Source organism: Perissodus microlepis, chromosome 7 (genome assembly GCF_051167445.1).
Source record: "Perissodus microlepis isolate ML-2025 ecotype Zambia chromosome 7, ASM5116744v1, whole genome shotgun sequence".
Taxonomy (NCBI): Eukaryota; Metazoa; Chordata; class Actinopteri; order Cichliformes; family Cichlidae; genus Perissodus; species Perissodus microlepis.
Window position 1 is genome coordinate 16,303,482 of NC_140467.1, and position 12,912 is coordinate 16,316,393.

Genomic DNA, 12,912 nt, shown 5'->3' on the forward strand with positions numbered 1-12,912 from the left:
TTTTCTCTCATGTCAGTTTTAATTTTTGGGAACAAGGCTGAACAGAAAACAAGGCAGTAGAAAATCCACAATAGAAGAAATTGCACTATGTATGGAACAGTTTGAAATGATAAGGTGGAGATGGGAAACCAACATTTTAAAGCACTTCATTCAATGGTTGATTTTCATTAGAAAACTAAATATTTTATTCATGTTTAGTACAGACAGTGCATTTGCTCATTTGAGATGACTCTGTTTACAGGAAAATAGAGGCCAAACTCTTCCTTAACATGAGCACAGTGCCGAGGGTCTTATTGCTGTGGGAAACACATTAATGTAGCGTAGGTACTCAGGACCACCAACCATGTTAGTTGATTTGTGGATGAAATCTCTTTATTTTCAGTCAGTTTGCTGTACAGAATACAACCAAAACTAAAGATAATTTACTTAGCATTAACTAATAACATTAAACTGCTGTACATGTGTATACTATAAATATGTAACATAGCACTTGAAAACAGCCTAATTTAGCTTCGTCTGAAGCCCCAGAGCATAACAACAGCTGGTGAACTTTTTTGCCTGAAGCCATCAACAAACTGATATACTCCCAACAAACAAACACTATGCTGATTGTGCTGCAAATGTATAAGGCCAGAAGTGTGAGGAAAAAGATAAAATATTCACAATGTAAAACTCACTTGTTAACCAGGTTTACAATACACTTTACAATAAAAATATGATACAAAATCAACACACAGCACAGCTGCTGGTATACTGGCATTACTGCCACCTCTATCCATAAACTGAATGAGAACTAGGTTTACATTTGAACAATGTGGGAAAAAAATAATCAATAATTATTGTTGCATACAAAAACAAAGAAGAAAAAAACTGGTGGGACTGAAGAATAACACAATGTAATACACGTTAAATAGCAATTACTGGTGTATTACTGGGTTCTCCTCACATTTAGTGAGTTTATGAGTACATCCTTTAATGGGAAAAACATCAGTTCGTCCAGTTAACTTTTTTTTAGGTCACACTGTAAACATTTCACTTAAAGGCTTTGTTAAGAAAGACTCTGTAGTCATTGCCAAGATCCCATTACTCTCAAAGGCGCCGTCTGTTGCTGTATCTGTAAAAAGAGAACACTACGTTATTCCTTTACAAATGGACTTCTGTCCATTTAACCTGGACATTTTTTGAGGCCATTTTAGCATCTTAATGAATACTATATTTATAAAATCCTCCGGAATACAACTTCAAAACAAGCATATAATGCAACAGCACTCGGTGAATGTCGCAGTGAACATAAGTATTAGTATATTCATGTCTCACCAGTTATAAAAACAAGGAAGCGAGATGATATTTTCTGGACCTGCAGGCGGACCAAACATGTGAGATAATCAGGCTGATCTTTTGACATCTGGTCACAGTCATGGTAAGGCAAAACCTCCAGGATTCCAGCCTCCTGGCCCCAGTACAGAAAGTGTTTCTTTTCCTTTGACTCTGCATTCAACCTGGATTTAATAATAATAATAATAATAAATTTTATTTATGAGCGGCTTTCAAGTCACCCAAGGACACTTTACAATAGGATAAAACACTTAGTAAAACAATGGCAGAATAAGAACAATAAAATAAAAACACAAGATAAAATGAACAAACAGTGGATTCACAGTGAGTATGCAGATTTGAACAGATGAGTTTTGAGTTGGGATTTAAACTGGGGGAGAGAACCAATATTTCTTATTTCTTATTTCTGGGATTTGAGAGGAACAAATTTGATGTTCAGAAAGTTAAGACTCCAAATGAAAACAGATGTTGCAAATGGTTGAGGAAAAAAAAATACAAATTAGCAAATTCTGTCTGATGAAATATGGTCTCCGTTTCCTTGTATTTAAAAATAAATAAATAAATAAATTGAAAAGCACAGTTTCATTCTGCATCCCAACCAAATATGTTGTTGGCCCTTTGCATGCCATCAAAACAACTGGCATGGCTCACGACTGTAGCGCTCTGTGGAATATAGTAAGCTCAGTAACTCATAAACTTGAACTGTTACTGGCTGTGGCAAACTAGTGCATCTAAGTCCGCCAAGGATGGGCCCAAGCCTGAGTGCAAAAAAAGGAGGGTAGTCGCCCTGCCGAAGCGACCACAACCAGGCGACTGGAGAAATGAGGCATGAAACCATATGGATCCAAACCGATCAATGTCACACGTTGAAGCTACTGCATCCAGGGGAGCCGATGCACCAGCATTGGGGACCCAGGATGCTGGCGAGAAATGGACTACTGGCCAAGGTAACATTAGAATTTCACAGATCAAGTGACGATCAACACCAGCGTATTGAACATCTAGATGAGACATCACATTGGCCAGACAGAGATCATCGTGCAAGAGATCCAGCGCTGCAATATCCAAATTGCCACCTTGTCCGAACTTCATCTAACGGGATCAGGTACCACCAACGTCAAGCCCTCTTCCACCAACAAACTGATGACATTCTATTATTCTGGGCGAGATGAGCGAGAAGCACACGTTGGCATCATGGTTGACCGCAGAATCGCAACCAGCGTCTTCACCTTTCAACCCATCTCAGAACGCCTTGCCATCCTCACCATTGATGGAACGACCACAACGCATATAGTATCTGCCTACGTGCCAACAGAGACCGGCTTGGATGCAGCCACGGATAAATTCTACAACTGCCTTCAGCTTGTCTTGGACACAACTCCAAAGACCGACCTCATCATTATTGCCGGTGAACTGAACTCCCACACTGGATCCGAACGACTCGGGATAGGAGGCCACCCTGGGGTGTTTCAGCCATGGAGAGATCAACGACAATGGACTTCGTCTTCTGTCCTTTGCTGCAACCAACAATAAGGTAATCAGGAATACCATCTTCCAGCACCCCACCAAACACCAGCTCATCTGAAGAAATCCTAGTGGAAAGGACTTGGTGATGCTGGATTATGTACTAATAAACACCAGATTCCCATCATCTCTTCAAGATGTCCATGAAATGAGGGGCCCAGACTGTGGCTCTGATCACTACCCTCATTCGCACTCGACTACAATTGAAACTCCAGCACGCCAAGAGGATGTCACCCAAGTCTGGACTAGAAGCTGCTCACAGATGATGGACATCACCAAGAATTTCAATTTGCCTTGTTGAATCATTTTGCCCTGCTGGATGATCCAGACGATATGGATGAAGAAGTATGCAGGATGATAAAGAGGGACCACGAAGCTTACTGGGACCAAGTGGCTGAGGATCCTATACAAGCATTGTCATTGACATGAATACTGCACACTCTACTGCACATTGCGTTGTCTAAGTGGCAAAAGTCCACCAATGACAACATCAAGACAACCTCCCCTGCTTACCACCATCTAGGCACAAAAAAATAAAGAAAATCCACCTCCTCTACATGAATGACATCAAGTTGCATGCCAAAAGTGAGCGAGACATCGATTCACTGATCCATACCACTGGGATCTACAGTAACATCATTAGAATGTCATTCGGATTGAAGAAGTATAGTTGGATGGTAACAAAGACAGGGAAGGTAGTCAGAACTGAGGGGATTGTACTTCCAGAAAGCAACATTGCAGACATCAAGGACAGCTACAAGTACCTGGAAATCCCACAGGCTAATGGGAACCACAAAGAGGCCGCTAGGAAAGCTGAAACCACCAAATACTGCAGAGAGTAAGGCAAGTCCTGAGGAGTCAGCTGAATGGGATGAACAAGAGCCAGGCAATTAACACCTATGCCCTGCCGGTGATCAAATACCCTGCTGGGATAATAAGCTGGCAAAAGGAGGCGATAGAAGTCACTGGAATCAATACAAGAAAGCTCCTTACCATGAATTGAGAGTTGCACAATGAGACTGTACACTAAGTGAAAGGAAGGAGGCCAAGGACTAGAGAGTGTCAGAACCACTGTCCAGGATGAGACGACAAACATCCATGAGTACATCAGGAAGATAGCCACAAGTAATCGTGTGCTTGTTGAATACCTCAGGCAGCACAAACCTGAGAAAGAAGAGGAGCCAGGAGAAGAACCATAATGGAAGGACAGGCCCCTGCATGTATGTATTAACAGCAGATATCAAAAAGGTCAAAGTGGAACATGCCCCCTAGGGTGGTCGAGATTGACCTAGTTAAGAGCCTGTTTGACTTCCAGTCTTTTTTAAGTTGCATTGTGTTGAGTTTGTGAAACACAATGCACAGTTTAAAGCAGTTCTTAATTTTCCTGAATATTGAGGGGTTTTTTTGGTGGTTACACCTTAATGTTGTACCAAAAAGTTGATTCTGTTTATCTGGACACAGTGTTTTTATTTATCCAAGTGACTTCTTCTGTCTCAGGTGACAGCAGGTTTTCCCAACCTTATAAACAGTACTTTTGCATAATGACTGAAACTAGCCCACTGACTGAAAAATGGGTTGTGAGGTCAGTTTATTGATCATTAATATGCAAACTCTCATGGCCATTGATCAACAACCAAACTGAATCATTTTGCCCTGCTGGATGATCAAAGCCCATTGACCAATGATCAAAGACCATTGTAGTAGACCTCCTGCTATTTTAGTTGCGGACCCCTGATGTAGAAGGTGAACACAACAGTGGTCCCAGTAATAATTCGAGAACTCAGTGCATTGACCCCCAAGCTGGGGAAGTTGCTCCAGCAGATTCCAGGAACAACACCCAGGATCTCTGTCCAGAAGAGTACAGTCCTAGGAATAGCAAAGATACTGTGCAGAACCCTCAAGCACCCAGGTCTCTGGTAGAGTCCGTAATTCTATTAGTTCACTGGTTTGTGTTATATTACTAGTACTACTTCTATGTGCCCATTTTTGCTTGTTCTCATGTTTCTTCATTAATTTCATGTTTTATGCCATTTTGTGGTGCATTATTGCATTTTATCTTTTTTAGAAGGACTATATAAATAAATAATATCTTAAATTTCAAACAAAGAGTGAAAAAGAAAGAAATTCATCTTGTGCAGCTGAAATATACCAAACTGGAAAGTTTTATTTAGTTATTCTTTGTGGGCTGGTCCTTACCTTGCATTTTCCTTTAGTCGACGGCTGTCTCTGTAATGCAACATCCATTTCCATTTTCCCATTTTGCTTAGCTCTAGCAAGATTTCAGACACCTTTTTCATGTTACCTACAAATTCATTCAAGGTTCAAGCAATTAGTTAAATTAATAATAATGAAAATACTCCAAACACAGAAAACTAGTGCCCAATAAAAGTACACATACAAAGGCTGAGAGCATCCAGCGCTGCTCTGTCAAACATTATAAAACCACCCTGCACGAAGAGTTCCTGATGTGTGAGATTCAAAACATCATCTGGTTCATCAATTCCAGCAAACTGCACATGCCGTGACTTCTTCAGCTCAAGCAAGTGTGGGACCTGAAAAGCAGAAAGTTGAGTCTTTAATAACTTTTATTTAAGTTTTGTTGTGATTTTTACACCAATAGAACCATTACCTCACAAATATGCTCAGCAATGTCTTCATTCTTGAGGAGGATGATCAAAGATGAAGAACAATCATCACCAGGGAAGAATTCAGATGGCTGTACAGAAGTGTGGCCCTCTGCCTCTAACTGTGCCTATTGAAATAAAATTATTACTCAGTGAGAAGTTATAAAATATATGGCAAGTTTATATTTTATATGTACAAGGGTTATGAAAAAAAACTTATATCCTTTACTGTCACACCTCAATAATGGCTACTATAAGCACAACCTTGTGAGAAATAAACAACAATTCATTTTAAGTTGTATAGATATTTTGTTACATTTGAATCTGACCCTTGCCTTATGCACTAGAACCACCAGAGGGTTCATTTTGAACCATTTGGCATTTTAAAATCATGTAACTCAGTTACAAACCCCACAATCTCTTATTTCATTACTTTTTCTAAATTGACTTATTCCTCATATAATAAATTTGGGGATTTAAAGAAAAAAATTACCACCATTCATACCTGGAACCATCAATAGTTATTTACCCAATCAACACAATGTTGATGTTCAAAGAAAACAATGTAATATGCTGCAGTCAACAATCACTGTATGGAGGGTACATACTTTTTGATATGAAGGCATGTGTTTCATAAATCAGAGACAGCTACATGAGATGGCTAGATGAGTACTATATGAGTACTATGGGGAGTACTATGGGGACTATAGTTAGATTAAAGACAAGGTAGGGTAAAACAGTGATGAGTTATTAGGCAGAGTGGAGCAGAGTGCATAATGAATGTTTGAGAGCCCGGCAGTTTGATGTTGGTGCAATGGGGAAAACCTTAGCTGAACTGAGTCCAGAGTGTGTGAAAACAAATCCTAGCAAATAAAGACCAAATTCCAAATTGGATGGGTTTCAGTCCAGAATAGGTAAGGGCCTGTATACTGGGGTGGATCAGTGTAGATGCTGGATGAGAGACAGGAAGATACGGTGAAGAGAAGATATCTGCCTCCGGTCACTATGTTTATTCCCTGATAGGTTGGTGAGTGGTTACAGCTGTTGCTAGGCTAAATTTCTTGCAAAAGACATACAGTGCTACACCAGAAACTCTCAAACTCTTGTGACTGATTTGGCTGTTAGCAGAATGCCAAAGTTGCCTGATGTCTTCACGGAAGATGTTGACTTGTCAGCAAACATTTGCTAACTAACCACTGAGAAGTAGTAAAACTTGAAAAAGTCTGACACAAACAGGAAACCTTAATGCTAAAACCCAAGACATTTCAAAAGGCCCAACTTTTACTTTGAAGGCAACCTGTTTCTGTTGTCTGTTTGCTTCACACTTCACAGTTTCACAACCGTTTAGAAAGTTCCACACATACCACAGGCAACCTGCTACACCAGAAGCAAGTGGTTTTGGTTCAGATGTCTTGATGCATAATCAATCATCCAGGTAAGTAAATCCCACTGGGGTTTAGCAATCAATTTCAGAGCAACAGCCAGCAACCACTTAAAACCAGTCAGGGAATAGTCACCCCCCCTGTGACAGGGCTTTATAAGTTATCCCCCAACTGGTTTGTAAGCCTCTGTGACCGAGGTCTTAATGGGTTCTAAAATATGTTTGACCATTATAATCTGTAATGAATGGCTCCAAATTATTTCCAATACTAATAAAATATATTTACAAAAAAAAGTTCTGTAAGAGAGGATTTCTTTGCCATTGCTGCTACTGTTCCAAGCCAGGTTCAAAACAATCCTTTTGGTGGTTCTGTTTAGTTTAAATGGGTTAGGGTGGTAATCAGCCATAGTCTGAAGGAAATATGTGAAAAACATTGAACATACTAATGGAAATCATATAAACTGATTATACTGAGGGAGTAGGCCCAGTACTTTACACCAACATCTGTCTTGACTATTGTATTCAATATCTATTTCTGACCAATGACTAACTTTTTTCTTGTACTTTTCATATAAAAGCATCTTGTGTAATTGAATTTGATCAGACATGTCTGAGATATAGCTTATAAACACTATATGGCTGAGAACACTATTTAAAAAAGTGTTTTACCTTGGTTTGTTCAAAGAAGACATCTTCTGACGTTGCTAGCATGTAGAACCTATACTTTGTTCTACAGGACTTCTTCACAACTGAATTTAGATTAGTCCGGAACGTTTTATCCATTTCTTTCTTCATTTGTTCACAGAAGTCAAAATGGTTACTTGGTTCAGTCTTAGTGCAACTCCTTCGGAAGTGTTTGGCTCTAGCTGAGACTTTTTTCAAAGCACAAACATCTTGCATTTTTGCTTCATACAGTCTGGCACATTCCACAGTCACATCAGAAACCCAGTCATGTTCCACAGTGTTATCTTTGCCTTCAAAAAGTTCTCCAGGACAAATCATCTTTTCTTCATTTTTGTCAGTTGCATCCTTCCTGTTGGACAGGTCTACCTTAATTTTTTGTCCAATAAGAGAGGTTCCCAAGTGATCCAGTGAATCCTCTTGCTCGTCTAGATTAGAGAAGTTGATAGTCAAAGGACTAGTGCAAGACAGCCTTATTTTGTCATGACTGTCTTCTTGGTGGGTGAGTCTCCTCTCACTCTTTTTCAAAGCCTGTTTCATTTGTTCTGAGAAAATGAGGGATTCTTGTTCAACTGACGCCTGAGTGAGATCATCTTGAATGCACCTCCGAGAAACTTGTTCCAGAAACGAATAAGATCTCTTCTGACTATTGTTATAGACTGTGCATACAAGTGAGCTTTGAGGCCCCAAGACCAGACTTTTATCTATGTTGTCACTATTTATTTGATCTATAAATGAAGCTGCTGCACTGGAGGGGTCTTTGAGATCCATCTCAATATTTTTTCTAACAGTTTGCTCAACTTTCTCAGCTAAACCATTTGTTAAGAAACCTTGAATTTCATCAACACATTTTGAGGAACTTTTTGCAGATTCAAAAGACTCCATAGGTGGTGGCGATGACAGATTCATGTCGAATTTTGAAATATCCTTTCTCTGGTACTGATATGAGGGAAATGAATTTGATCTACTATTACCAACAACTGGAAGCCAAGTAGTTTTGAAGGAAAGTTGACTGGCCTCCTGGTTATCATTTAGTCTTTCAGAACATCCTTTAGATCTTGCATTTGTTCTCTTTTCTGAGAGCACAGATGTTGGCTTGCTATATTCCAGTCTAGGGGTTTTAGGTGGGTTGTTTTTGAGAGACTTTTCAATTTGTGTATCTACTAAGAAGTAATCCGCTTGACTTTCATCATTCTTCGATGGTTTGACAGCCAAGACAGGACGATGATTGTATGCATGGGATTCCTGATTTACATTCGACTGCAGTGTTGGTTTAGGTCTCTCTTGGTCTAAACTTGGTTTAATGACTTGGAACAACTCGGATGGACAATTTCTGGGGAACTGGCCATCCTGCCCTATCAAGGTTTCTTGTATACTGACTCTTTCAAAATATTCCTGAGGAACCGAGTCAGTTTTCTTTATATTCAACTTGACACCAAGCACTTCTTCCAATTTACTTTTAAAAGGTGATACAAGTAGGTTATCTGATGATTCTATGTGCAGATCCTGTGAGGTAGAAGATGACACAAGAGCTGACGTTTCATTGCCTATTTTCTTATCCTTAAAGTCAACTGTAGGTTGGTCAAAGGCTAAAGAACTTGGGGTACATTTGCTACTAGGTTCAGGGGATTGAGCAACAGACTCTTTCATTTTAGGTGTTTCGATCTGACAGGACTTGTCAATGTGGTTTGATTTGGACAGGAACTTGTCTATACTTTGTAGAACTCTTAGAGTCCTTGCTTCAAGATCAGGATGAAGAATCTGGTGAAGGCTGGAATCAGTCTTAACAATGGAACTGTGACAAAGTTTTTTCTCACAAGGCAGCTCACCATTTACAGGTGCTGAGCTTGTGTCGAGGCATTTACAATTCAAGTTTTTGCCAGTTATACTACTACTTAATGCAGAATTGCTTTTGCCTGGGCTAGAACAAGATGGGTACCCATATGGTTTTTCATCTATAGTTGGAGTAGGGCATCGGTCATCTGACTCCATACCCAAGTCTACTGGCCCGTAGCTTTCATTTATATCAAGAAGTAACATTTTGCAAGGTTCTTCTTTTTGACTACATGCTTGAGATGTACTACATATCTCACTGGTCAGTGCAGCTTTAGAGTAGCTAGAGTCACTGATGAATGGAATTTCTTCCTGGCCTTGTACCACTTCTCCAGACTTGCCTTGGGGGTGTGAACCATGTAGATGTACACTAACCTTTTCTGAGGAATCTATTCCAATAAGAGGAATTTCAACACCAGTGCAATTTTTATCCAATCCCTCATTTGTTTTGCACTCTGCTCTGAGATCCATTTCTTTAGTGAATGTAACTTGTGCCTCAAATATTTTTGGAACTTCAGACAGAAGTGACTGAGGCTGGCATTGAAATTGTTCTTTGCTAGTTGCATTATCAACTTTCGCCAGTACTGCATCCTTTCCTGAGGCATCCATTCCAATAGAAGGAATTTCATCCTCAGTGCAACGTTTGTCCAGTCTCTCATTTTTTTTGTGTCTTCCAACATCTGTTTTTTCTGCAAATGCCATGTTTGCCTCACACATTTTTGGAATCTTCCACCGGAGTTGGCGTTGAAATGTTGCCGTGTTATCCTTTACCTGTACTATAAGTTCTTCTGATCTATCTAGTCCAATAAAAGGAATTTCAACCCCAGTGCAACTTTTGGTCAATCCCTCATTTGTTCTGAGGTCTGTTTCCTTAGTAGATGCCACTTGTGCCTCACATATTTTTCGAACCTCACAAGGAGGTGAATGAACCTCGTGTTGAAATTGTTGTTTGAGATCCTTAACCTCCTCTGTTGACACAGTTTCCTGACCTTCATGATCATTGTTACTTTGACCAAATGTGTTTTTGTGAATTGCACTGTCATCCTTTACTTGTACTGTTACCCTTTCTGAAGGGTCTCTTCCAGTAAAAGGAATATCAATAGCAATGGAACTTTTGTCTAGTTCCTCATTTGTTTCATTAGTCCTAAAATCTGCTTCTTCAGTAAATGCCACTTGTGCCTCACATAATTTTGGAGACTCACATTTGGGTAAATGAGGCTGGTGCTGAAACTGCTCTTTGTCATTCTTTACTACGTCCTCTGTTTCCTGGTCTTCACAATCCCTGTTACTTTGACCAAATGTTATTTTGCTTATTGCACTGTCATCATTAACCTGTACTCCAACCTTTTCTGACGCATGTATTCCAATAAAATAATTTTTAATTCCAGTGCAACTTTTACCCAATCCCTCATTTGCTTTGTTTGTTATGAATTCTTCGTCTCTGAGGCTTTCTTCCTTAGTAAATGCCACTTCTGTCTCACATCGTTTTGGAAACTTACACTGGGGTGAATGAGGCTGGGGTTCAAATGTTTCATCCACTGGCCCTACCTTTTCTAAAGGATCTATTTCAGTAAAAGGACTTTCATCTGAGATGCAACTTTTGTTCCATCCCTCATTTGTTTCATCTGTCCTGAAATCTGTAAATGCCACTTTTACCTCACTTGAGTTTGGAACCTCACACAGAGGTGAATGAACCTGGTGTTGAAATTGCTCTTCCTCATCCTTTACCTCTTCCTCTGTTGACTTAGTTTTCTGATCTTCATGATCATTGTTACTTTGACCAAATGTGTTTTTGTGACTTGCACTGTCATCCTTTACCAGTACTATAACCTTTTCTGAAGGGTTCATTCCAGTAAAAGGACTTTCAAATGCAATGCAACCTTTGTTCAGACCCTCATTTGTTTTATTAGTCCTGAAATCTGCTTCTTCAGTAAATGCCACTTGTCCATCAGATGCTTTTGGAGCCTCACACAGCGGTGAATGAAACTGGTGCTGAAATTGCTCTTTGTCATCCTTTACCTCTTCCTCTGTTGACTTAATTTTCTGATCTTTTTGATCATTATTACTTTGAACATTGTTGCAGTCCGTTATTTCTTTGTTTTGGCTCTTCATTTCAACATTGTCTTTTACCTGAGGCATAGACGAGCTTCCATCAGATACAAGTAATACTGCTGATTTAAATGCCTCATCTCTCAAATAATTTTTTTTGGGGGGTATTTTCTTAGTTGCAGGCTCCCTGTATATGGATTTAATTCCCAAAGGAGTGTGAGAATTATTTTCTGAAATGAAATAGCCATCTGCCAGTGCAATACCATCTGCACAAAGCATCGGAGGTAAGCCATGGCAGACATTGTTGGTGTTGCTCACTACTGGTGGTTGCTCGTTCATTTCTGCTTGATGATTACTGCGTGTAATGTAGTTGTCGTTTACCAAGTCTGGACCATTACACATTACAGGTAATGGCTGATCAGTCAAATCTTTTCCAGCTTTTCCAGCAGACATACAGTTTTCTTTCTCATATAGTCCATCTTCTTTAGAGTGACCATATTCTTTCATCACTTTAGCCTTATGCTTTAGGTCACAGGCCAGAAACCCTTTAAAATGTCCGTGATGTTCTTGTGAGACTCCTTTATGCTCCTCCTTTGATAACAGCTTCTCACTTTCTACACAATTTCCATTGCAGACAATAATATCTGATTTCTTTCCAGAATCATCACCTGCATGACTAACCTTTTGAGATGGCTCTGCATTACCTTCTTGGCTTGGGTGTTCCTTCCTTTCACATATTGCCAGTTTTTTCCATTTGTTTTTTTCATGCTCATCTGTCTGAACCATGCCTTCTACTTCCATATTGAGGTCTCCTTTTTCAGGTTTCACAAATGAAAAGGAATCCATTGCACCTTGTTTCACTAAGTCCATCTCTTTAGCTCCTAGATTTTTAGTGCTCTCTTGCATATTTTTCCCCTCTTCACCGCATCGAAGTAACACTTGACCAATTCCAAATGCTGCCACAGCAGTGGTGACCTTGACAGATGCACTTTGTGCCACTTTTTGAAGAGGAATGGCTATTCCATCACCTCTAAAAGATGGAACATCAATCTTCTCCAGGCAGATAGTTTTACTGTGAGGACTGGTCTGCTTAGCTTCATGAGGCTTTATGAAATTTTTCACGTCAGTCACAATCATTTTGGAATGAACCATGTTTTCAGAAGGCTGAAAAAGAAAGAGTTAACAGAAAATATAAACAAATCACACTAAAATATCAATTTAATTCATGCAATATGTTAATTGAACATTTCAGACTGAGTGGTTTGCATTTAATGTGAAAACATTTTATACAAAACAGCAGATACTGTTAGCCTTTTTCTTTGTTGCTCCAAGGTAAGAGCTGAAATGTCCTTGTTTCGCATCATCCAGGTATTTGAGCTTTATGAGTGTAAAGATATGTGGAAGCTTCCCAAGAGACTGAACACAAATACCACTTCATGATCTAAACATTTGGTTGTATTTTGAATTCAGCAACATAGGAGGACA

At 39.5% G+C, this 12,912-nt stretch overlaps 1 protein-coding gene across 4 annotated transcripts in view; it reads right to left on the reverse strand.

The window, feature by feature from the left end:
- Window positions 1-12,912, reverse strand: part of tasor2 (transcription activation suppressor family member 2) — a 24,826-nt gene continuing 11,914 nt past the window's right edge. For 3 of the 4 annotated variants that reach the window (XM_084933830.1, XM_084933829.1, XM_084933828.1), the window contains exons 17-22: window positions 7,534-12,591; window positions 5,489-5,611; window positions 5,258-5,411; window positions 5,056-5,161; window positions 1,318-1,499; window positions 1-1,114 (exon numbers count right to left, since the gene is read on the reverse strand). In XM_084933830.1, coding sequence (XP_084789956.1) covers window positions 1,017-1,114; window positions 1,318-1,499; window positions 5,056-5,161; window positions 5,258-5,411; window positions 5,489-5,611; window positions 7,534-12,591 — 5,721 coding nt within the window. In that variant the 3' untranslated portion in view covers window positions 1-1,016. Of the gene's footprint in view, window positions 1,115-1,317; window positions 1,500-5,055; window positions 5,162-5,257; window positions 5,412-5,488; window positions 12,592-12,912 lie in introns of those variants that run through there. The other variant, XM_084933831.1, reaches the window with a different exon arrangement.